Here is a 25,882-nt window from a genome sequence, read left to right as displayed (position 1 = left end):
AAAGTTGAGTCCCTCCACCATACAAGCTACATTCCAAGTGCTCAAATAAATAGCCTTAAGTGGCAAGTGATCATCACTGGACAGTATAGGTTCTAGAACATTTCTACTGGACGGCACTTCCCCAGACATTCTTGAACCAGTATGTTACTTAAAAAAACAAAAAGAACAATCCATTTACGATAAATATGGGGGAATGATGGGCCAACATTTTTATTAAGAAATTGAGCTTTTTTTCCTAAAGACCATTATTATTAGGCAAAAAATCCTCAATGACAAATATACTGTTTATTTTAATAATATTTCAAGTAATTTCTGAATAATTTAAAACGTAAACCTAAGAAACTGTGACATTAGAGGAAAAAAACACTCGTGCATTTCTTACAGCAATTTAAAATGCTCTTTTACTTTTTATGTAGCTAACTGGTAAACACAGCTGCTTCCACCATCTATGTGTCCATCGGGAGAATCACCACTCTTAGCACGGTATCCACCGGGAAGAGTTTTATGTGACATTATAAAGTTTTAATCCTGGCCCCTATTCTAGAAGTGTGGCAGCCAAGTCAAGATGCTGCTTGTGTAACCATCCACGTAGCTTTCATGATCATACACCCCCACGGAAGTTTCAAGAGAGGACTTACAAGTCTCACCTCTCCTTCTCTATGCCACGGTCGTCCATTAGGGATGTATTTGTTTGGGTTCTGTCTCTTCTTCTGTCCTCCATCCGCAAACTTACACAATAAAGGTTCTGTAGGAGCTGAGTAAACAGGGAAAAATAACAGGAAACCAAAATGTTACGTGTGTACGAGTGACAAAACGTAACTGAATTTCTTTTGTTGTTTTTAAAAATATACGTGTGTGTGTGTGTGTGTGTGTGTTCATTTTTGGCTGCGCTGGGTCTTCATTGCTGTGTGCAGGCTTTCTCTAGTTGTGGCGAGTGCCGCGGTGCACAGGCTTCTCATTGCGGTGGCTTCTCTCGTTGCAGAGCACAGGCTCTGGGGCACGCGGGCTCAGTATCTGTGGCTCGCGGGCTCTAGACCGCAGGCTCAGTAGTTGTGGCACACGGGCTCAGTTGCTCCGCGGCATGTGGGATCTTCCCGGACCAGAGCTCGAACCTATTTCCCCTGCATTGGCAGGAGGATTCTTAACTACTGCGCCACCAGGAAGTCCCTGAATTTCTTTTTTAATAGGAGCAGTGTTGGTGCTCTAAGGGAATGGATAGAATACTTCAAGGCAAAAGTTTACTCAGACCCTTAGGAGATGATCCACCGGTGAAAAATACTGTACAGAAAATATATTAGTTATGGTGTTCAAACCAGAACGTAATGAAACATTTCAAGAGCTATTTTGAGGAAGCAAAGGCATTTTTGGATTCACTTCTGTGCTTCTTTAGGAGCAGATACTCTTCTTTTCACTCTGGGCCCTCTCTAATTCCATTTCAGTAAATCTTCAAATGTGAACAGGATTGTGGCACCCACCCCTCCGCCACTTAAAAATGCTCCCATAGCTTTCCATTACGATTCCTCAGAGCAGTGTTCACTTCCTCCAGTAGAAAACAAGCCCCCCTTTATACTGCTCACACTGTATTTTTATTCAGAGCATTTATCACACTTTGTGAGTGTGGCTATTTGTTTGGTGTCTGTTTCCCCTCTAGAGTGGAAGCTCCGTGGGAGCAGTGGCTTCTGTTCATCCCTGTTATTCCCGGTGCCCAAGTAAGTGTCTGGCGTGTTGCAGGCGCTCTCTACATCTTGGCTGAATCAATGAATGAATACAAATAGGTCTTATTTGTTTATTTTGGGGATACAACATGGAAGACAGCTGTTGTGAGAAAGCTGAAAACACCTGCCCCCCCCATCTAAAGGTTTTTCTGGGCCTTTAATCATCCCACTTGGTGTTGCTTTACTATGCATCTGCCTCAAAAAAATGATCCCAAGAAACTAACAAAGAAAAGCAAAAGATGTATAAGATGCACAGACTCTCTTACCAGGGATACACATTCATTAGTTAAAAAAAGAAAAGAAAAGAAAAGGCGATCACAGAGTAGGCCACCCATGACTTTTCCTTTTTTAAAAAAAATTTTTCTTGAATGAAAATAGCAGTGTATTCCTCAAAGCTGTGCTTGTTTCTGTATGTTTCTAGTTAATGTAATAAAGACAATCACACCTTCCTGTCTGACTCTCACATTCTGTCCTTTGTCTACTGTGGAACCATGATTACTACTTTCAAGTTCTGTTTCAAAGTTCAATAACCATGAAAAGAAAAATATTACTTGTGGAAAATTTATTCCTTTCTCCTTTGCCTCTTATTATCCTAATTCACCTCTTATTTTATATCGCTATTACCCACCCGCTAATGACAGGGTGGGAGCAACAGTGCCTCTCAATACTCCTCTGACGAAACACAAAATGCACCCAAAACCCAACTACAATTCCTCCTCGAGGCTGTCGGGGCCATGGTTTGGCACTCCTTTTTCCTCTCCCTGGTGTGAACCGCTCCAGAGGGACAGGCTGGCACGTGAGCTCTCTGAATGGCAGCTGTAGTACTACGGGTGCCAGGAGGTGAGAGCAAAACTGTCAGGTGTCTGGTGAGATGCCCTGGGCTTCCCTTCTGACTCCTACACCTCCCCCACCCACCGATTTCCAGAACAAGGAACTTCCATTCTTCCATTTAAGGCAAACCGGGTGTGATGGAAGATGGACAGGGGCCAAATCCTACATTCCTAAACTACATTCTCTGTCTTTTCAAAAAAATGATACTGGCTTTTGGAAATTTCCACCTTCACTAACAATCACAGAAGGTAAAGTAAATGGATGCAGTGAAACAAGAGAGCCTTCTAACCCCTGAAGATGCTTTTAACTCTACAAGTGGGCCGTTCAGGGCCAGATGGAAACGAAGGCCGAGAGAAGACAGCATTCAAGTGGAAGGAAGGAGAATGCCTGTCTGCCGTGGCCGGGGATGCCTCATCCTTGACTTCTAAGGACAAACTGAGAACTTGGAAACAAGATCTCACTCTCCACCGACCTTATGGCATCAAATGTTTTCTCCAATGATGTCTGAGGTTTTAGGAATCTGCCTCCCCATAACCTTGTGAAACAAGAGAGAGAGATTAAACTCTGTGGTGCTGACACTTTGTGGGGCTTCACTTTGGGGAACTGCTTCTATCTAGAGGCATTATAAAGATGAGCTCCTAGACTGAAATTCAAATTCAAAAAAAGTTTACTTGGCACAGCAAGTGATGCAAATGCACCATTTTCCTCTATTAGCAGAGAAAGGAGGCGACCAGGTCGGACTCATTCTGGAAGTTCACCGGGGCTGCCCAGGCAGGCGTGAATGGAAGCAGCTGGGTAGCCATCCCTGGCGAGTGCCAGGGCTGCACATTTGCTGAGAGGCCAAACAGGCCTTCCCTATCCGTGGGAAGGTGCTTCCAACACATTTTCATTCATCTACACTAAGCTCCGTCAAAGAAAAAGCAATTTCAGGCAACAATCAAGCCTGCTAAAAACGGTGTAATGAGGAGGTAAACATAAAGTGAGCGATGACATGTTTGCAAATATATCATTTAAAATGAAACAAATGGAACAGAATGTAGTTGAATCTTTCAAAAATGAATTACATTTGCTACATGATTTTGTGCTGTCATTAAGATATTTTCCTTCCTCTAAAACCAAAAAGGTAAGTAGTTACAACAGTTTGTCTACTAGCAGGTGTCCCGTATCTTAGGAAAATTAATTTCTTATTTTAAAGAATTAAAACCAGTAGAAATGACACAGTTTTTAGATAGCTGTTGGTTCCTTGCTTCTGGGGAACAGGAACACCCCAGTATTCTGTGTGTGTGAGACGCAATATAAAATTCTAACAGCTTCTTCCCTCTATTACAATTTTCTCTGGTCTGTTTAGCAGCTGAAGGTTTTACTGAGTGCCTACTATGTGCCAGATATAGTCTGAAGAGCTAGGGATACAGTGGTGAATAAAACAGGGTCTTACTTCATAGTTCTTGCAGTCTAATGGGGACGAGAGCATCCCCAATCTTATAAGGCCATTTAGCCATTTATGGGACAGAGCACTGTTTACTGAAATGTTTGTTTTTAATAAGAATGCCAGCAGAAGTGAAACACTTCTGATACAGGAACAGCTATATTTCTTTTACACTGCCGCTCCTTGAACTTGGATGACATGAGACACAGCTTAATCCTAAGCATTCTTGATAACCTATTGATTACAAAGATTGTATCATGTGTGCGATGAAAGCAACTATGTGAAGATTTCTTTAAGACATTTACGTTACCATTAGACTGAGAAAGAGTCAGAGGACTTCAGTTAGATTTTTGAATCGAAAACCAAACTTACATACCCAGATCTGTGTCATGGCCCACTTATTTTTAAGTGAGCGCAAGATTGTTACAAAATGAGAGTTCCTTATTAGACTGGCATATGCTGCGGCTTACTCGACCAGGGAATAGTCTCTAGTTTGCATTTGGAGCCTAATATCCAGGGTTCCAGGTTAAAGACTGGGAGATGCTATGTGATGTCAGCTTTTCCTACAGAACAGATCCCTCAGGTGGCCTCCTTGATTGTTCTTTGTAGAAGGGAGGTATTGAGGAGGCCTGGCACGCAGAGAAGGACGTGCCCTGAATACTAGTAATATGAGTGTGATCAACAGGTAAGTTTGGGTATATTAACCTTAAAAAAAAAAATTAGTTTCTAACCGTCAACCTATATCCTCTATATGGTAATTTTCTAGATTAGTAACTCTTCACCTTATTGAGCAAAACAATAATTGCAAAGAGTTCTAACAAAAACATTTATGATATAATGTTTCATAAAATTACCCCTTATTGATTGATTCTGCCAAATATACAAAGTATTCTAGGCTGGATTTCCCTTAATGAATCAGGATCTTTGGGGGTTGTAAAGGGTGTGCCTCAGATGCCTTGTGAAATCTCTCAGGTCAGATTCTCGTCCTTACTAGCCAAGACAGAGAAGTTATTTTCTTGTTCATCAGAACCAACAAGAACATGTACCTCCAGAAGCTTAACCACTGTGGTAGAGCCTTCAGTAGGCAGTGCCACATGCAAGCACTGATCTGATATTCTGGGGGGGCATCTCTTAAGAGCCATCTAAGGTAACTGCGTTCCTGGATTCTCCAATGTGCCCTCGACAGGGACGATCTTTTACCAATGCCTGATTGGTGGCACTAACAGTCCCTCCTAAGGGACTGTGAGCCATAGGGGTGATGCCCACGATGCCTCACTGCACATCCCTACCAAGGCGTGTCCCTACGCATCTTCTGAAGCTCAAACTCTACAGTAATTTGCGCTCAACTGTCTTCCCCAGACACCCCCGTGAAGCATCACTTCTAGAATGCCTGCTTTGACTAAGCACTGTAGTTCATGACTAGACCTCCCAGACATCCTCCCCACTTATCTAATCCAACCACTCAGAGGGCTATGAGTTCTTTGTATTTGTAACAAAGTGGAACTTTTCCTCACCAAGTTCTAACAGCTGGAGAAACTGCTACTCCCCAACTCCCATTTTTCTAGCTATGCAGTATTTTATCCCAATCAACAGTCTCTAACACATAAACTGCCCTTGAGAGAAGCTTTTCTATCAGTTGTAGAAAAGTGGTCCACTCAGCAACCGTAATTAGCTTCCTTTCTGAAACTGTTGGCTACTTTCAAGACCTCTCAACTAAGGACATGCAAGAAACTATCCAGGGCTCTTTTAAAAATTTCAACCTAAGGATCTAATAAATACTATCCCTTCTTTGTGTGCACGACATCATTTCCTGTTTCAGCCCCCTATTTGTTTCTAACCAAACCCTGCGGTCCTCTTACCACAGGGCAGAGCTCCGGCTTCTCTCTGCAGATGCCTACCCTCCCACGCCTGCTCTGTTAGGTTCTCTCTCTCCTCCTTTCCTGACTGACCCTGATAGAGTAGTTCCATCTCCCACTCAGCTCTACTTATCAGTAAAATAATGGTTAAACAACATTCAAGCCAGGTTAAATAGAAAACAAAAACGCAATACTTCCCCATCACTCCAACATAAATATTTTAATATTCTATATTTACTACTCTTCTAAGTCTATATTTTTCATTTTTGCAATGATAGGGCCTTTTCTTCTACCATTTACATTGTGGACCTTTCTCTACCTTGTTATAGAATTTTTTCTTTTCTTTAATGGTTACATAATGTTCTATTTGAAAAGGGATCATGTATAGTTTCTTTGTTCTTGTAACACCGTATGAACATCTGTGTGTTATCTTTTTTATCTCTTTGATTCCAGTGCCCACGCGATATTGGCAGTCAGATTCTATGGTGGTTAGAATACTGGCTCTAGATTAGTCTCCCTGGGTTTGAAATTTGGTTTTGCCATTTACTAGCTAGTGACTCCAGGCACGTCTCTGGTTTCATAATCTGGGAAATGGGGATAATAAGAGTACTTAAGATTGTACAAAAGATTGTTACAATTAACATACATAAACATATATAAAGTGCCTAGAACAGTTCAATGAATATTAGTTACTATTATTTTATCACTATGACAACAGGAGGAGCTCAAATTTTGAGCTATGGCCCCTCCTCTTACCTTTGGCTTATCAAGATAAATTCTCGGGAGAGGAACTTCCGGTTCAGAAGTTATAAACATTTTTAGGGACTGGCCTGTTTTCCCTGGAATTCGATTCTGTGAGATTTAAGAGCTGGCTATAGTTGCTGCCTTGGCTTCACATAGAATAAAGAAATGTTCAAGCTGTAGTTAAGGATGAAGTTACTGGCAAATGCCTTTTAGAAAACTGTTTTCATAGTAACACCTACATCTTCCACCCAAGATCCTTATGCTTTTATAAAATCTTACTCCACTATTTATTGTTCCTCTCTGGCAGAACCTGAGAGCGGAAAGGTGTAAAACTGACTGGAAGGGGCCTGCTGCAGGCTGGGCGTGGTCCATGGTGGTAGCGCTGTCTGCAGGTAGCCGCCTAAGCCTGGCAGGGCTCTCAAAGGACCTTCAGCGAAAACAAACACTGGCACGCTTCCAGTTGAGGTCCCTTGTCACTTTTTAAAAACCAGACTTCCCTCCTTGGTAGAGAATGCGTTGGAGTTTGGGATCTGCAAGACAGCCCTCACCCCACTGGCCTCCCAGGATGGTTCCAGCACTTCTGCTTTCATGGCAATGATTTACTCATAAGATTCCAGCCCTTGGCTGGAACATCTCAACAATACATGCATTCAGACTCTGCTCTACTGTACATACTGGGTGAGACAGACACGAACGCATCACGATCCCAAAGGTATGATCGCATTGTCTTAAAGGTCAGGAACATTCCACATGTATTTCTTTTGTCCTAGAGTTGCCAAACGTTTCTGTTTTTAACAGAGTTAATAATGCTGAAGCCAAACATTCGGGAAATGAAACGGGCAATAAAAACCCTTGAAAGATTTCCAGGTTTTTTACTAGGTTTGTAACTTTTCCCCTAAACATTACCTTTTCTGCCTCCTGGCATAGGACAAGGCCCTAATAATTTTACCTATACACAGAACGTTCCAGAATGTAAGAGCGGTTTTCAAGCCCTGCTGGGCATGTACCCAATCTGAAAAGTCAAAGTAACACATAAAGTAGATGTAAAACAAGCTGAGGTCTTTGGATGGAGCAGGCCAGCAGTCACATATGCACTTCACAACACGACAGAGCTCCTCCACGACACAGGCAAAGCTTTGGGCGACGTGGCAGAATGATGTCCGCACCATACTGGGCATCTCAAAGGCGCTCACATACCCAGTGAAAAGACACTTCTTTCTTTTCTTTAAAAACTCTCTGCCCTTAGCACACAAGGGCAGACTCCGTTCACGTCATGGAGAGGTCCAGAAAGAGAGATGTGACCATACTGCTTCCTGCAGCACTGAATATACACGTGGCCTTTATCCACGGGGTGTGTGTGTCGTGCGCATCTCCCACAGAGGCAGAAACGACGGGTGCAGGGCAAGCAGCCCTAGGAGAGTTCCAGCTAACATGCCATGTGCATTAGTCTTCTTGGAGACTGTACTCTCTTCCAGGAAGGTACTGGAAGAATATTTTTCAGACAAATCCCTGAATCATGGCCATGAGTGATAGTGTTTTTGCCTTGGGCACGTCTCCTAATTTGGACGTCAGTTCTACCCATCTCTCGTTTCTAACGTTCACTGTGTGGGAAACCACCACCATCCTATTTCTCCATAATGGAATTTTTATCAAGCAAATGGGACGTACTTATTTTAAACCTCTGTGGAATTCACCTAGATTGTCTCACAAAGAAGTCATTGCTTCTTTTACCCTTGTTGGGGTCCTTCCAAGCAAATCTGACTTTCTGCAAACCAGCTAGCACTCGAAATCAAGGTAAATCCAAGCAAAGGACAATATTTCAACATTTTCAGGGAAAAATGAGAGACTGAGTGGGAGGAAGGACAGAAGGAACGGCCTTCTGAGCAACTTTTTTTTTTTTTTAACACACACTATGATGTACACTTGAAGAATCTGCCATAAGATAAAGCCTTTTTGAAAATGTGGTAACATCAGACACAAAAGCACAAGATTTTTAAAAAGTGATTTCAGAAAGCAGATTGTATAAAAAATCGTGATGTGGTATAGCGGATCTTTACGAACTCTAAACGTATACTACGTTATGCACCAGGCCCCAGGCCAGGGTGGGGTATGCCAGGCCTGGGGGAAGCCAGCCACATCACCCCGGTATGAAAAGAGCGTGTTGGCAGATGGATGGGTGGCATCTGAGAAGTGACAACTCACGTGCACAGCTGACCTCTCTGCTTTGCCATCTAGAGACTTAAGAGTGTCATGCGATGAGTTTCCGTTCAGTTTACTGTTCGTCGCACTGTTCACGCGATGCGTTTTCTTTTCAGTCCTCAAAAGAAAGTGTCTTTTGGGGACTGTGTCTAATGTAGGTTTCCTTCCTATACTTGGCTCCAGTGTCACAGGCAAATCGTCAGTCGTGCAAGAATCGGAGTACTCTGACACAAAACCATCCTGGATAATTCTGCTTATGCCCGCTAAACAACTTGCATCATTAAATAAACCATCCTCTGACTGTATTTATGAAATGTTACGTCTGCCTAGCAATGAGCCTACATTATTTAAACAGTAAAGTGGAGGCCCATTCAATTTACCCTTGCCTGACAATATTTTTGTTTTTCATCTGGTTCTACTGACAATAATCATATGCATTCCACGGGGAAACCCATGTCACAGCAGCCATTCAGGTAATTGGAAGGGAGACAGCAGCATCTAATAAACAGACAGGTAGTCAAAGATAATTCTTGTATCGTGTGTACAAAAAAACAATCCAGAGAAGTTGAAAATGGTTTCAAATTCTGTTGTGGGTTCTCAAGTCCACTGGAGACTTGTTTTGGGGAAAGGCTGGGTTCACTGGAATAGCATGCTTCCCAATCCCGCATTGTACGTTTCAAGCTCTTGCCAAAAAGTAGCTCGACTTCACTTAAAGGCAAAAGCTACACAAAACGGCCATCAAAATAGCCACGATTCTTGTGATGAGCTCTATGTGAAAAATGCTCTTGGAAACCGCTTGGTGACTTCTGCTGGTATAGGGTGATGCACAGGTTTTTGGTGCCTACCACAAAATTAAAATATAAAACACAGCCCTTCCCGCCAATATAAAACACAATATAAAACACAGCCCTTGCCGCTAAGGACATGCAGTCTAGTTGGGAACCAAGACTAAAACATGTGAGAGATCATCAAACATCAGAAAATGGCATAAAGTTAAGTCCTGGTTGTCTTCCCTGCCCGGATGCTCTCCATGGAGAAGGAACCCATCTGGTTCTTACGCTCGCTTTGACCCTTAGCACTACTTGGAAGAAACTATTCATTGCAAAGGTGCAGAGAATCCTACAATTATTTGCGTGTGGTTTGGAAAACAAGGTCTTTTTCTTCCTAGAATGGGTGTGACCAAGAGTCTTCAAACCTACTTCAAAGAAAACAGTTAAATGACACAACCATGAAGTCCTTTGGAGAAAAAAGGAAACTGTCCAACCTCAATTCGTGACACCCTGAGATCTATTTCATTCAGGGAGCCGGTAGATCTTATCTTTGATACAACATCAAAACAAATGTGTGCTGGGGTGTTTTTCCTTCTCGAAATCTCCTTGTTGCATGCAAGAATGAGCTGAGAAAGTAACGAGGTCACAGGTGGGTTGGGTGAGCAGCCCTTCGAAGGGACTTATATAATACTCTGGGGTTCTGCCCATGCTGAGGATGGCATGGAAAGCGAGGAGAACATGGGGGGCAGCTGTGTGCAGGAGCCTTGGAAGGCCCCGCGGGGCAAGGCTGGCAGAAGCCTCCCACGTATGAAATTTCTCCCTTGTCTTTACTTGGTTGGAAGGTAAAAATATTCCCCTCTCGTTTCTTTTTTTTTTCTTTCAACTCAAGTGTTGTGGATGGAACAACAAAACTGACTTAAAAAACAGAAAAGGAAGCTCTTTCACAAGGCTGAGTTCCTTGGAAGAGCGTACGTCTAGACCTTGTATTTTATGCTCTAGCTCAAGCTCACATACAGCCATGCAAACTGTATGCTGTCAGATTTTGGTATTAAAGGATGCAGTTAGTCCGTGGTATCGCACACACTTATATACAGATTCTCTATGAAGTGAGACTCACCTGGATACAGAAAAGTAAAGTGGATCCCTAATCATAATCATCAGCCATCCAGTTAAAGATGGAACCTTGGAGCTACAGAAGAATAAATACTGAACGCTAGTTACACACGCACAAATGGAAACGTCTTCTAGTTTGTGGTCAGCCGCTTGCACGCTAGCTTGCAAATAGGTAGTGTTGTCTTGGTGAATAGTGAAGTGAAATTTATGCAAAACCAACAAACAGTTACTGGTGCTTGAACAGTACGGTTCAAGCACTGAGCTAGGCATGAACACAGAAAGATAAGAAAACAGCCTCTGCCTTCGAGGAGCTTAGTTTAGTGCACTGACACGTGTAAACATGTTAAATGCTGCCGTACAGGTGGGTGTCCTCAGGGCGCTATGCAGACAGTAACCCAATGGCAGCAGAGGAAGCTGTTGAAAGGGCAAGACAGGACAGCCTGATTAAAGGGAAGTGAAGTCATCTCCTTAGGACTGGGGTGTGGGAGCAGTTTAGGGAGAGGGCTGAGCAGGCTGGTGAAAACTGAGAATTGCTATCTAGGTAAGGGTGAGAGGCTGAGGGAGGACCAGTGATGCTGAGGGTCTGATCAAGCTGGAGCCCACTGTATTTCAGACCAGGTTTAGTGGGAGCTAGAGGGGCTGTAACGTTGGAATGAAAAGCTCCTGAGGTGCGGTGTTTTCTTGGTCAAGACAACACAGGGCAGAGCAATGGGAGGAAGTGGCCACAGAGGAGTGGATGGAGGGGCCACAGAAGTTGAGTCCAGGCACCGTAAGGGGGAGGGGTAACACATGCTGACATCTTCCAGAAAGAAGGCGCGAGCCGGGGTGGAAAGTACCACAGTCCTCAACGGACAGGACTGACAGGATATTTATTGAGGACGGTGATGAGGTGAGTTAGAGGATGGCTTCCTCATCCAAGGAGGAGTGGCTTCTGAATGCTCTGCAAGTCACACACCTCCTTACCACTGGGTCTGCTTCCATTCATATGTGTCTGTGTGTGTATATATATATATATATATATATATATATATTTTTTTTTTTTCCCCTAAGCTTACGTTTCATTTTTTTTTGAATTTTAAAAGAATTTTTTATTAGAGTATAGTTGCTTTACAATGCTGTGTTAGTGTCTGCTGTACAGAAAATTGTATTAGTTATACATACACATATATCCACTCTTTTTTAGATTCTCTTCCCATATAGGTCATTACAGGGTATCAAGAAGAGTTGCCTGTGCTATAGAGTACGTCCTTACTAGTTATCTATTTTATACATAGTAGTGTGTATATGTCAGTCCCAGTCTCCCAATTTATGCCCCCTCCCACCCCGTAACCGTAAGTTTGTTTCTCTATGCTTCCATTCATATTTAAACAGTTGGGAGAAGTGAATTTTGAAGTCTTATTTGTAGATCCAAAGAAATAAATTTTAAAGAGCTAAATGAGGAGTTTTTTGTTCTTGATATAAGAGGCACCACATCCTAAACGAAAGACTACTGATACAATTTTAGACAAACAACATACCAGAAACTCCCGGTGGCGTCTTAATGAATTTTCCATTAAAATGACCAATAACGGCTTCGCACTTTTCTGTTGATTCCATCCTATAAATAGTCAGAGATATCTTAGTTTGCATTTTGTCCTGTACACATGAATACAATCCTATAGGTTTATTGGATACAAATGAAAACTAACAAAAATGTGAATGATAGGAAAAAGTGGGTTTATTCTATCTTTTATTTAACTGTTGTTTGTGTGCTTCCATAGTAAAACAAAAACTTGATAACCACACAGTACATTCAGAATCATAAAAGAAGTAAATTATACAAAGAGTATTTAATATCAAGCATAGGAAATGTATAATTTTTTCCCACTTGTAGAAAAACTGATAATCAATACACAATAGCTTTGTTAGTCATGATAGTGAATTAAAAATAAAAATACCAGTTTAAAATACTAGTGTATTTAGTGCTGCTGGGATATTGGTCATTTTAAAGATGGTCTTTCCTTTTACATATTCAAAAAAATGACAGACTCAAAAGTCATGATAAGAACAGGTGTTAATCAGAGGATGTGTCTTACCAGTTTTTCTCATTAGCTTGAAGTTTAAAATTAAATTAGTGAAGTCAATTATGTACCTTCTTTGTCATCTTGGCTTTAGAGGAGGAATTAAAGGATGGAGCCTAACAACTTATTCCACATCTGCAGATGGCTAAGAACGCCTGAGAAACCTTTCAGGGGAATTAAATCATTTTGATTTATTTTTCTTTAATGGAAAAAACACTGAATAATCTGCTCAAAATGCACTACACTCCTGGACTGCCCAGAAGAGTTGCACCTTGGTTTTAATGGGTGGTTTTTAATAGTTTTTAAAAGCAACAGAATTTAATTGGGTTCTATCTTTGGATACAGAAATGAAAGTCCTTGATCTGCTTTCAGAGGAACACCCACAGAGGGACGATTTTCAGATGGCGCTGGGCCTTTCACTGTTTCACCTGGGTCCTTTTAACCCATGAAATGCACACTGGGGATGCTGGCCTTGGTGACTTTCCACCTGTAGAATACCTTCGTTTTATTATAAAATCGTCTGGCCTAACAGAAAGAGTAATGGACTGAAAGCCAGAAGAACCAGGTACTAGACCTTGCTTCATTGCTTGGCAGCCCTGTGACAATGGTAAAGTCCTTTCTTTAACTCAATTTTCCTATATGTGAAAGAGTGAAAAGTGCTTGCTTTGTTGATCTCACAGGCCTGAGGTAGATGCGATTGTCATCAAATAGGATAATGTATAGGAAAGTAAAACGTCAGCAATTTCCCCTCCAAAACCAAAGTCAATACTTTAAGACATGTAGACGTTATCCGTTACTGCACAGTATTAATAGGTTGCTAAATGATGTAAAATCAGTTTTTGTACGCAGGCTTTCAGATTGCAACTACGTCAAAAACCAAAGCTTCTTTTGTTTAAGGTTTTTAAAGGAAGCAAACTAACCATTACACGGAAGTATCCTTTCTGGGGAGGAAGGGATAAAAATAAGATGGAAGGAATGAGGGTAGTTTAGATATCTGCAACATTTTACTTCTTAAAAAAAAAAATCTAGGCAAAAACTGTAAAATGTTACAACGTGTGTAACACTTGGGGGGGTTAGACAGGTGTCTGTTGTACTTTTCTGAGCGTTTGAAATATTTCACTTAAAAATCTAATTCACTGACCTTACTGATGATGAACCAAAGTTCCATCTAATGAGACAAAAATACCAATTTATTTACAAAATTTAGGAGCCTGAGATTGTTGTTTTTAAGAAGTTTAGGCATCTTGATCTAATTAGTCAAATTATTAAGGAAACATACTTGCAGAACTACTGCTCATGTGGTATTTCCTTCCCCTAGGTCACCAAATATTTAGTGTCCTCAGGTTCAAGAATCCTAATGAGCTTCCAAAAGATTTGGAAAAATGCAAACGATTTTTTATGCATAATTTAAGTTCATGGTACAACTGGCTCCTAGAACCCTGGCTTAAATTCTCTCTCCTTGCTCAATTTTTATTTTCCAGGAAATATAGCAGAGCTACTGTTGTTGACAAGAAGACAGGCAGCGTGCTTACCTAGCAAAGCCAACACCACGACTTGTCCCACTGGAATCGCGTAGTATCCTTGTAGAAATAACTTGTCCAAATGGTTTCAGCATATTTTCAAGTTCTTGCTCATCCATGGACAGTGGCAAATTAGAAATATACAAGTTGGTAGGATCTTGTTCCTGTTGCTAAAACCGAACAGAGAACTGTCTATTAATTTCCAGCAGAAGGTGAGATATGTGAACACACTTTTACTTGGCCACTCTCTTAGCTCAGTTCCTTTGAAAGTACTAGCAAGTGAGATCATGGGAACTACAGAACACCTGAGTCACCAAGAACACTTGAAAACAGTGTCTGAAGCTTGGACAATCTGTGCAGGTCAGACACGATCCCACCAAACCATTCTTGGCAGGTTTGGAAGCAGAAGCGCTGGCAGGAGTCGCTGAGTTGGAGAGGATGCCCTCATGGAAGCAAAACTCTCAGCTGTTTGCAGTGTTCTACAAAATAACTAACCTCTCCTCCACTACTATTTTTAGGAGCCCATTTTGGGCACACTATTGCACAAATGGCTGTTACTGCTAATAATTCAATCCAGAAACACACGACGGATTCTGGACTAAGTCAACTAAAGTCCAGTGGGATTTTGCCCAAATTCCCTTCTTTTGCTCTACAGCAGAGTCATTACTACCTCTGAGTTGTGATCACCAATGGGAAATAGAGGACTTCCTAAATTAACAAAAACAAAACCCCACAAAGTCATACAAAATGACAGACTCAAGGCAGTACAAGTTTTAGAATCTGGATAAAGCTGAACTCAAATGTAGATGGGGGAAGGGAGTTTTGCTAAATCTTTGCTACTCTAAGAGTGATCCAGGGGCCAGCAGGGATGGAATTACCTGCAAGCTTACCAGAAATGTAGAATTCCAGGCCCCAACCCAGACCTACAGAATCAGAAACTGCATTTTAATAAGATCTCCAGGCAGTACAAATGCATATGAAAGTTTGAAAAGCAGCAATTAGATCATTTCCCACCCACCTTTGCACTGCTGAGGTAAAATCAGCTGAAACCAAAGACAGCAACTGAGTTTTCTCGAGAACCAGTAACAGCTATGTATATTTACTGAGTCTGGTGTTAAATCATCAGGAAATAAGCTTATATGCTATCTGGAATATTTTCTGACCAAGTAAAAACTCATCTCGGCAACTGTGAGATTAGGATGATCTTAACTTTAAAACAGGCTTTCCTTTGATCTTACTACCACTTGTATCTTTACATATTGAACTATGCAAGTTTATGATTTTTCTTTAACAAGCACTATTAGCAAAGTCATTAACCGGTGTCTTAGCCTTAGGCAACAGAACAGCACACTCATTATATTTAAATTTCCAAAATGCACAGTACTTTAAAAATGTATGTGAAACATACGCATATTTGTACAAAGTCTCTACTTTCAAATGTATCCTGGCATTAATTAAACCTGAAATAAAACCTTTCCTTTCAGATGATCTGCAAGTAAAAGTAACTGACCTTTAAGATTTAAAACAACAATCTGGTATCCTAGGGAATGGCAAATACCCTGGTAGTCCCAAGAATTAAAGTTACCAAAGACTGAGAAACTATGGGCAGAAAGTACTGTCCCTATGACTTCCTGGTTCTGACAGAAGGCAGCCTGTTACCAGGCCAGTCCCAAAGGTATGGAGCAGAAGCTCCCAACCTGGGTGGCCCAGACTCTCAGGGGTGTCAGTGCGGTTGTGTCCAGGAAAAAAATTAAAAAATTTCAAGTGCTCAGTAGCAAGCCAGAAACTTAACTTCATTAACCCTTGACAGACTAAACAAAAATGGCAACTACCTTTGCTTCTGTCTGAAAGTAGATAAAGTCAGTGTGGTACCACTGATTACCTTATGCTGGGCAAAACCTCCCACTGAAGATTACATAAAGCATATCTTTAATGTACAAAAATTGTAAAGCGATTTAATAAATGCATGACAGTAATAGATAAATTGCTTCAGAATAAAGGGAAAAACAAAATGGTCTTTGGTATTAAATTTTTCAATTTCTTCTCAGGTGGACTACAAGCTAAAATTGTAATTCCTTATTTCCACTTTATTCACTACCTTCCCTGACTTCACCCAATTAATCCACAGCTCCTCAATGAACTATCTCATGTTGGCTCTAACCTCCCAAGTCCCTGAATCTTTCCTGGAGTGCACAAGACTGTATTTGTTCCTGTGGAAGTCTGGTCCTTAGTTGGTGAACACAGATAGGGTTATTTCTCTCTGAAAGTGGGTACACTGAGGGGTCCTGTAGCCTAATACAGCCCAATGACATTTATAGTGCATCCTGTACATCCCAGACCCTCTTATACAATAATTGTGACTCCAGGTCTGTCTTCTAGCCGTTTATAGTTGAGTTGGGGAGATAAAAACACATATAATGAATGCTGTAACAGAGATGTATACATATCACAATGGGAGGACAGATAGGGGAGCTTGTCTTTATTAGGGAACACTTTACAGAGGGCATGACATTGAGCTGAGACTTGAGAAACAAGCATAAGGCATGAGGCTGAAAACCAGATTGTGAAAAGCTATCCAAGGAGTATGACTTTTTTGGTCAGTTATCACTGCTTAAACTTTTCCACTTAAGCAATGCTAGCACGAAAGAGAATGACTATGTATCCTGAACAGTGTGTGGGCAAAGGATAAAGTAGCCTTGCCAGAGCTGCAACATTTCCTTGAAGGCTTGTATTTTATCTAAAAAAAAAAAAAAAACAATCACGTAGATGTTGCAATCTACTCCCTAACTATTTGAGTTTGTTTCATATGGAAACAGTATTTCTGAATTAATACTTTCGAGTCATACTGACACTGCAGGAAGATAAGCCATGTTTATCCTGTGATTTCAGGCGTTATACTTTGTTGGGTGAAGGGAGGAGGAGGAAGGGGGAGCCTTGTCCCTGTGCTGCAGCTAGAAAGCCACGCCCTAAAAAATCTGCAGCCTCTGGAGGCACAGAAGCAAGGGAGTGATGTGATCAAGTCTATCTTATTAGAAAGATTTCTGAATCACGCTTAGTCAGATTCAGGGAACTCCCTAATTAAAGAGCATTAGAACACACCTCGGACAAAGATGTGGCATAAAAAATGTTACATAAGAAACATGTATCATAAATATTGTGAGCTTTCTTTTTTTAAAAATAAATTTATTTATTTTATTTTTGGCTGCGTTGAGTCTTCGTTGCTGCACATGGGCTTTCTCTAGTTGCAGAGAGCGTGGGCTCTTTGTTGCAGTGCGCAGGCTTCTCATTACGGTGGCCTCTCCTGTTGCGGAGCACGGGCTCTAGGCTCATGGGCTTCAGTAGTTGTGGTGCACGGGCTTAGTTGCTCCGCAGCATGTGGGTTCTTCCCAGACCAGGGCTCGAATCCGTGTCCCCTGCATTGGCAGGCGGATTCTCAATCACTGTGCCACCAGGGAAGCCCGTGAGCTTTCCTTTTGAGTTACAATTATTAAAATCTAAATGACTAACATTTAAGAATATTTAAGAATGTTCATAGACTTTGTCATCTGTGAAGTATTTTCAAAAGGGCTGACAATGTAGGTAACTAAGTACTTTCTAAATCTGTGGTTTAGTTGCTATTAAACTATTAATAAAAATGTTATTCTTGGGTCTTCCCTGGTGGCACAGTGGTTAATAATCTGCCTGCCAATGCAGAGGACACGGGTTCGAGCCCTGGTCCGGGAAGATCCCACATGCTGCGGAGCAACTAAGCCCGTGTGCCACGACTACTGAGCCTGCGCTCTAGAGCCCGTGAGCCACAACTACTGAAGCCCCTGTGCCTAGACGATGCGCTCCACAACAAGAGAAGCCACTGCAATGAGGAGCCCGCGCACCGCAGCGAAGAGTAGCCCCCGCTCGCCACAACTAGAGAAAGCCTGCATGAAGACCCAATGCAGCCAAAAAAAAAAAAAAGTTATTCTTTAAAATGTTAATTCAACTTGAATGTTTACCAATGAAGCAAAAAAATAATAAAAAGTGCTAAATCAGGAATTTGAGCTCCTAACCCACTCTATGATGAATAGTGAGATAAGACAGACTAAATACAGGTAGATATTTCCTGTGATTTTAACGCATTTTTTTTCAATAGCAAACAGTCAACTAGCTCTCTTCATTTGGAATGACCTCTAGGGCTAAACAGTATTTATCCTTCTTTTCAAATGGTCAACTTATCCTGCACACATTGCATACAAAGTTGCAAGTAAAACAAAACAAAACAAAACAAAACAAAAAAGAGAAGCAACTCCAAGCTGGCAGCAATGGCCACAAGAATATCTGATCACCAAAGGGTCCATGCATTCTAATCACCATACATTCCTAGTAAACGGAACATACAGTACTTGTACTACGTGAGAGTGGTTCTTGAATAAGGGTAATTTCGCCCCTTTAAAATCAGGGACAACCGTAACTCTGTTTTATTACATACAATGCTATGTCAAAAAACAATTTTTCTGTAAATTATGGGTGGTCAGACATAAAAATGGGGCTAACAGGCCTCTTTATATCCCTAGGCATGGAAAGGGTTCAATGGCTTCTTTAACAGGTAGAACACTTGGATCCCACATTGGCCATGAGAGGGATAAATGGCCGCTAATGTTCGCTTGAGTAGAAAAGTGGGGCTTGGAGGTCCCTCATGGTGTAAAGCACTCAGTCATCATCTGAAAGAAATTAACAAAAACCTCCCTATGCGTGTGGAATGGTTCCTAAAATTCAAGAAAGGGACCTGGCAGGAAGACCAGATATCTGTTTTCTCTTGTACTGAGTAGGTTCACCAACCAGCAGATAGCTGCTTATGGGCATGTGAATGCAAACTGCTTGAAGCATGGTAGACCTCTGTGTGGAAGGGCGATTAAATTCCTGCTCCTTTGACTGCCTATTTACTGAAAAAAATGCGAGCATACAGCTAGGCAAATAACACAGGGCGATCCGCCGACCCCCAGCAGGTCTTAAGAGGTATTGCGGAAAGGCCTACAGAAGTCACTCTATTAACAGATACCACCAATGTTGACTCGAGTTTTGTATCTTTTCAGCTCGTTATCTGAGGTTTTTTCCTTCTTTTCATAGATTGAGTCTTTTATTTTGAAAAATGCACACATTTGAAACAAATGCCAAGTTTAACATACATGGCTCAAGTTTAACCTTGAGCCTTTTGGAAAACCTTTGGTAAATTTCATCAGGGCACTCGATAGACTCAATAAATATAATTTTTAAATGTCCCATTGCTATCTCTCCATATCTGCCCAAACTGGGAAGTTTTTCTCTTGCTTAATTGGCTTCTTTGATCATCACTAAAACAAACATTTGGTATCTACCATAGGCCAAGTACCAAGCAAGGCACTGAAATTAAAACACGAATAAGAAACAACCATTGTTGTCCAACGCTCTCCAATTGTAGCTTTATAATTCAGTTTTGAATATCTGTGGAGTTCTTTTTCAACTCCGATAGTCAAAGTGTCAAACAATATTATATTCTCCCCCACTCCCCAGACTCGCCTAGTGGAATGGCCCTTAATTTTTTCTGATTATGTAAGAAAGCAAGCCTTTAATATGTGGCAATGTGAATTTTCAAAACTTTATAGTGTCCAGATTAATTCACTAGAGGAAAGTGGACAGTGACAGGTCCCTTATCACCCAAACATGGGAGCCAGACCTAAACTTTTATAAACTGTCTCCACAAAAGGTACATGCCAGATGCTCCTTTATCCAGTCAGCATAAAGGGGGTAAGTCAACTCCTGATACTCAAACCCATGGTTCCGTGGCACAGAACAATGGACCCTCTAGCATTTAAAATACCTTTTGTAACGTTAATGATATATTAAAAAAGAAATCAGGTCCAGGAAACTCAGTCATCCTACAGAGACCCGAAGAAATTCACAACGTGCAGAATGTTGGCACACTGCCAGCATCTCTGAACCCGTGCATTGTTCCCTCCCTACAGATGATGTAGGAAGGGATCACTTTTCCTAGCCAATTTACAGTCCAAGCCACCTAAGGAGGTCTTTGAACAGTGCTCATTAACAGTCCACGGGAAAGCTGGCATTCAAAGTGCACTGTTGACACAACGTACAGTGCCAATCTATGCCCAGTCCGGTTCTGACTAAATGCATTGTAAAGACTTCTTCAAACAGGATATATTTAATATATTATGCTACTCAATATCACCGGCACTGAAAAGATGCCTAGGTAAGTGCTCATGGGGCCGCTCTAAAAAAGGCCTCTGTAGTACCTGGAGCAGGTAGTTAAAATAGCCCTCTTTCTAACTTTGTTTCAGCAGAAGTCACCAAAAAATGGGTTTTAGGCATGCCCACGTTCCAGAGTGAGAAACCAGACCACCTACACAAAGTCTGCATAGGAGTGGCTGAGATCTGGCTTGAGAGGCTCAGCTGACCACCCACCTCTCGTCTGCCTGGGAGGGGCTGGAGAGGGTGGAATGAACACGCATGTGGAGAGAACCGCTGATGTGTTCTGAGTCCCACCACAGGGGCTGCTTCCCCCATCACTGCCAGTCCAGCAAGGGGGGCTTCAACAGGCCCCTCAGGAGGCATGGTCTGTGACCTCTGGAGCTTGGTGGATACAATGAATCAATGTCTGACTTACGCCTGAGGAATCTAAAAGGCAAAGGCTGGTTGAAGGGGCCTATAAGTGCAATTGGGAGGTAACTAGTCTCCCACAGACAGCTGGCAAACACATCAGTGTGGGCCACACAGGTAGAGTTGGCCCAGGGTTGTGTTAGAGCCTTCCAGGAAGGCTGTCTTGAAGGATTAGAAGGCCCTAGAAGAAAGGGGCTGAAGGCAGACCCTTAGATTCTCAGGAGCTGAGGCTAACAGCCTGAGGACACGTCTTCTCTAGCTTGAAGGAACTACAGGGGAGAGAGCAAAGCATTCTACTAAGGAAAGCATCAGTTCTCTGTCTGCCCGGAGAAATCAACACCATATCACATAATTGTCAGGTCAAGAAACTTTCCCATCCTTTGCCACTGCTCCAACCTTGGAGGGGTTAGAAACCACAGCTAGCTATGGAAGAGTGGGAAAGACACACATTTGGGAAATAGGAAAGAAACTAACCATGCTCCCATCCCAGGACAAGCTTACTACTTAGAGCAGACCAGAGCTGGGGGAAGGGAGAAGTTTTAATATTATACGGCACTCAAAATTTTGTCAAATAAACAGGATTGGACATTTCAATTATAGGTATCACACACTTAGCATTGGAAATGTGTTCTTAAAAAAAAAAATCAGACATTCAGCATCAAAATGTTAACCAGGAGCCTATTTCATATTATTTCAAGTAAGAAGTATAATGTATTACCATTATTCACAACCCCCAATTTCCTAAAATGCAACTAAATACATTTGTTACACATCTGCACGTGTGTCTGTATACACGTAATACATGGTTATATTGGGATGTAAACTTTCAAAATATCACTTTGTTTTTGTTTTTTGCGGTACACAGGCCTCTCACTGCTGTGGCCTCTCCCTCTCACGGGCCTAGCTGCTCTGCGGCATGTGGGATCCTCCCGGACTGGGGCACGAACCCATGTCCCCTGCATCGGCAGGCGGACTCTCAACGACTGCGCCACCAGGGAAGCCCTAAAATATCACTTCTTGATCACCAAATTATCAATATGGTTGTTAGCAGACAACTGCTTTGTAAGTTGTCATTTCTCTTAGCACCAGCGGCATCCAAGACACACATCCCTTTTTGCTGACTCTCAGCAGAGTTTTCAAAACCTCTACACAATTCTGACATTTACAAACTGTATTTGGAATATAACCTGAGATTTCCCCCTTAAACATCTTGTTTAAAATATTGTACTGAGATTGGTGTAAATACATATAGAAAGGCTGAAAATGTACTGAAAGACAATTATGTTCCCTGAAATTTGGATATGAAAACAATTAAGGGGCATTCTACTGAAAAAAATTAACCAGAAAGACCTGAAATGAAAGAAACAACTGAAGGAACTTTTCAAAATTACGAGAGTAGCCAGAAAAGTCATGGGACCTGCCCTAGATTTTATCCATGAGAAGAAGAAACAGGAGCTTCACAGAGTAGAGGAAATGGACAGAACAGAGGGAAAAATAGAGCCCTTTTCCAATTGTGCCTTAAAAGTCCTGCTTAGAAAATGTATGGTTACCCACTGTTTACATAGGCGTATTAAACATTCTGTAAATCATATACAACTTAGGTATTGCATACTCACAATTAAATATATTTCAAGCCTCATAATCACCGTCTTTCAACAATACCACAGGAAACTACTTACGGACAAGTAATCTAAAAATCATGGCTTAGTATTTACAGTTTGTTTATTTTAGCTTCTTCCTCTGGAGTTTAAAAACATCTGAAATAAGTCCAACTCAATCCAAAGGTCTAAAAATATTAAAAGTCAAGGATTACTTTAGAAAGGTGATCCCTTTCATCAATTCCTGAAATCTTTATTCATGCTGATTTTTTTTTTTTTTTTTGCGGTACGCGGGCCTCTCACTGTTGTGGCCTCTCCCGTTGTGGAGCACAGGCTCCGGATGCGCAGGCTCAGCAGCCACGGCTCACAGGCCCAGCTGCTCCGCGGCACGTGGGACCTTCCCGGACCGGGGCACGAACCCTTGTCCCCTGCGTCGGCAGGCGGACTCTCAACCACTGCGCCACCAGGGAAGCCCCATGCTGATCTTTTAATCAAGGTAAATCTCTATCCTGGTAGCTGCATATATGTCCTTCAACAGCTTTAAGGTCTTAGCAGGTAACTTATCTCAACCAGGGTTCTTTAACTTCCATAAATCTTCTTTCCTTATGGAAATGTGAATACCCTTCAGGGAATGACCACATGCTACTCTTCAGAAGCAGCAGAGGACAGCACAAAATTACTTTCCTCCGTACTTCAAGACACTAGATAATATAAAATTATCGATCTTTTGAAAAGAGTATACAAGATATCAAACTGCCAAGTTTCAAACTTGAAAATATGTTCTGTAGCAATTCAAAAACCACAAATAAAAAAATATGTACATAACTGTATGAGTATCTTAATAAACGCACTTTAGGCACTAGGTATGCACTTGGCACTAGGTATGCCAAGTTTACATTTAGGCAACAAGACTGGAGCATAAATACCACTTCAGTGATTAAGAGTTCATCAAAACAAGTCCTGAATAAAGCTACTGCAGAACTACTAAAGAGAAGATTTATAATCCATAAATAACCAATGTCTAAAAATCACTGACTTTTACACAGAGGAAATAGTATCTGTAGCTTACATTGCATTAAAACTACTAGTATATTTGTACAACGCATACATATGTGATTGTATTTTGTTATTCTTTCATAATATGACATTCTATACACAATTACCTTCGGAAGTGTTTCTAAAATGTATTAATTCCTTAAGCATTGACATTTTAAAATTATTTTAAAAACTACAGTACAGAGCTTCAGCCCACAAGTACCCACTTACCTGAGAAAATCTGGTGCTATTTCTCCATTTACTTAGGGGGTTACATAATCTGCTATGTAAAATTTTATACAGTTATAAAACCCTTCTTCACATATAAATTTATGAGGAACAGTCTTTGGCAAAATAGCTACCATTGAGGATGCGAAGGCACGGGACAAGTGTCCACAGGTAACTGTGGCCTCACTGGGATGGAAGGAAGAACTTGGATGGTGACAGGAAAAGCCACGTATCTAGCTTCAGAACCAAAGCCAGAGACCAGAGCAGTGAGTACTGGCTCTCAACTCACCTTTGCCATTTGAGCTTGAACCCCACTTGCCTTCAGGGCAGACACAGCCTTCTGAGCTGCTGCAGGACTGTCAAAGTCGACAAAACCATAACCTGAAATGCAAAACACACTTAGTGTTTAAGCCATTATTTTATGATTACATAGAGGAAAAGGATGACTCCATTTGGTCTCTGATGCAGGCAACAGAAATGAAAGCCCTGACGTTCTGACATGTCTCAAGCTTTACAGCCGCAATGCAACATCCTCCTCGAGCTGTCCTTCCCCATCTATCACGGGCTAGGCAACTTTCCCTTCAAAGTTTAAAAAAAAAAGGAAGAAACAAACAAACAGTTTTCTTCCTTTTCCAGATCTTTTTCTCAGGTGTCCTGTACTTACTGGCAGAAAAAAAAAGACATCTGAGTTATACCAAGATTTAAAAAAAAAAAAAGGAAAAAAAATCAACTTCAGAGAAGTAGCACTTTTAATAATTTGGTAAGAAAGATGGTGCTATCCTACAGAGCTTCCAAGTGTATGTTTATTCTGCAGACTACATTTTATTTTTCAAATAAGTTAAGTACAACCACTGGATACCCCAAATATAAAATAATCTGAATGTTAGAACTTGGTTAAAAATATCATTATTTATCTAAAATAGAGCTCATGATCTCTTCAAAATAAACAAAGGGGGGGGGGGAATGGCTCCAGAAACCCAAAATAGCTGTTTTAGCAGTTCCTGTCCTAAAGTCTAAAAACAAAACATAATAAAACAAATAAATAAATAACCTCCTAAGAGAGGTCCTGGTTCAAAGCTTATTTATCCACAGCTTTTCAAACATTTAAAATAAGCTGGTCAGCTATTCTGCCTGGCCACGACAAATCAAAAGCAAGAAATAATGGGGAAAAAGGGTCGGGTTGAGGGTAGGGCTGCTACAAGATAATCACATGGATGGTATCCATATGCTGATCATTAGTGAAAATGAATAGCAATCAACAAAAGAGGAAAACTATACAAAGAACAGGCCTTCAAGCAGCATAGGAGCAAACAGCTCCATGAACTTCACTGATCCATAAGCATCACTGCATTAAATCAGGCAGTCACTGATTTGTCACTGTAACTCTTAAGTTATGAGAAAAGGTTCAATTCTATTTAGCGCACTGTTTAAAAGATCAGGGTACCAGGCAAAAATACCAACAGAGATTTCCTTGGAATTCAAAGCTATTATCAAATTAATTTTATTTTCTTAATTAATTTATTTTTTTTTGTGGTACGCGGGCCTCTCACTGTTGTGGCCTCTCCTATCGCGGAGCACAGGCTCCGGACGCGCAGGCTCAGCGGCCGTGGCTCACGGGCCCAGCCGCTCCGCGGCATGTGGGATCTTCCCGGACCGGGGCACGAACCCGTGTCCCCTGCATCGGCAGGCGGACTCTCAACCACTGCGCCACCAGGGAAGCCCATCAAATTAATTTTAAATGAGGAAGAATATTTTGAAAAAGAAAAGCCCTGTTTGGAGGTTGCAGAGAAGAGGGGCCAGCCCTATCATTTAGTTGCAGATATTATAAAGCTACAGTCGTTTACACAGGAAGAAACTAAGTGTCAAAATAAGCAAATATATGCATCAACAAGACCAAACAGAAACTTCAGAAGTAGTCCAAAGGTGAGTGTGCAGTATTAATACCAAAAATATTGCCTGGTAACAAAACTAGTGAACTAGACTATGGATTACAGAAATAGATGTTTTAGGAGACAGAAGTGTCAAAGCTGAAACAAGCAGCAGCTTCCTTCGAGTACTTGGAATTGGGTTGGAATAAGGCCTAATTTGATTTTGACAGTGAATGGAGAAATAGCCAGGTTGGAAAGAAAAAGAAGAGGCTGACCCAAGTAAAAGCAGAGA

At 41.4% G+C, this 25,882-nt stretch overlaps 1 protein-coding gene across 11 annotated transcripts in view; it reads right to left on the bottom strand.

The window, feature by feature from the left end:
• Positions 1-25,882, bottom strand: part of RBMS1 (RNA binding motif single stranded interacting protein 1) — a 212,328-nt gene that overhangs the window by 13,930 nt on the left and 172,516 nt on the right. For 7 of the 11 annotated variants that reach the window (XM_060152786.1, XM_060152787.1, XM_060152793.1 and 4 more), the window contains exons 4-7: positions 24,012-24,103; positions 14,247-14,404; positions 12,172-12,251; positions 639-754 (exon numbers count right to left, since the gene is read on the bottom strand). In XM_060152786.1, the coding sequence (XP_060008769.1) occupies positions 639-754; positions 12,172-12,251; positions 14,247-14,404; positions 24,012-24,103 (446 nt within the window). The remainder of the gene's footprint in view (positions 1-638; positions 755-12,171; positions 12,252-14,246; positions 14,405-24,011; positions 24,104-25,882) is intronic. The other 4 variants (XM_060152789.1, XM_060152794.1, XM_060152792.1 and 1 more) reach the window with 1 other exon arrangement.

This window comes from Lagenorhynchus albirostris, chromosome 6, assembly GCF_949774975.1.
Source record: "Lagenorhynchus albirostris chromosome 6, mLagAlb1.1, whole genome shotgun sequence".
NCBI classification, from domain to species: domain Eukaryota; kingdom Metazoa; phylum Chordata; class Mammalia; order Artiodactyla; family Delphinidae; genus Lagenorhynchus; species Lagenorhynchus albirostris.
This window is presented reverse-complemented; position numbering and strand designations above follow the sequence as displayed.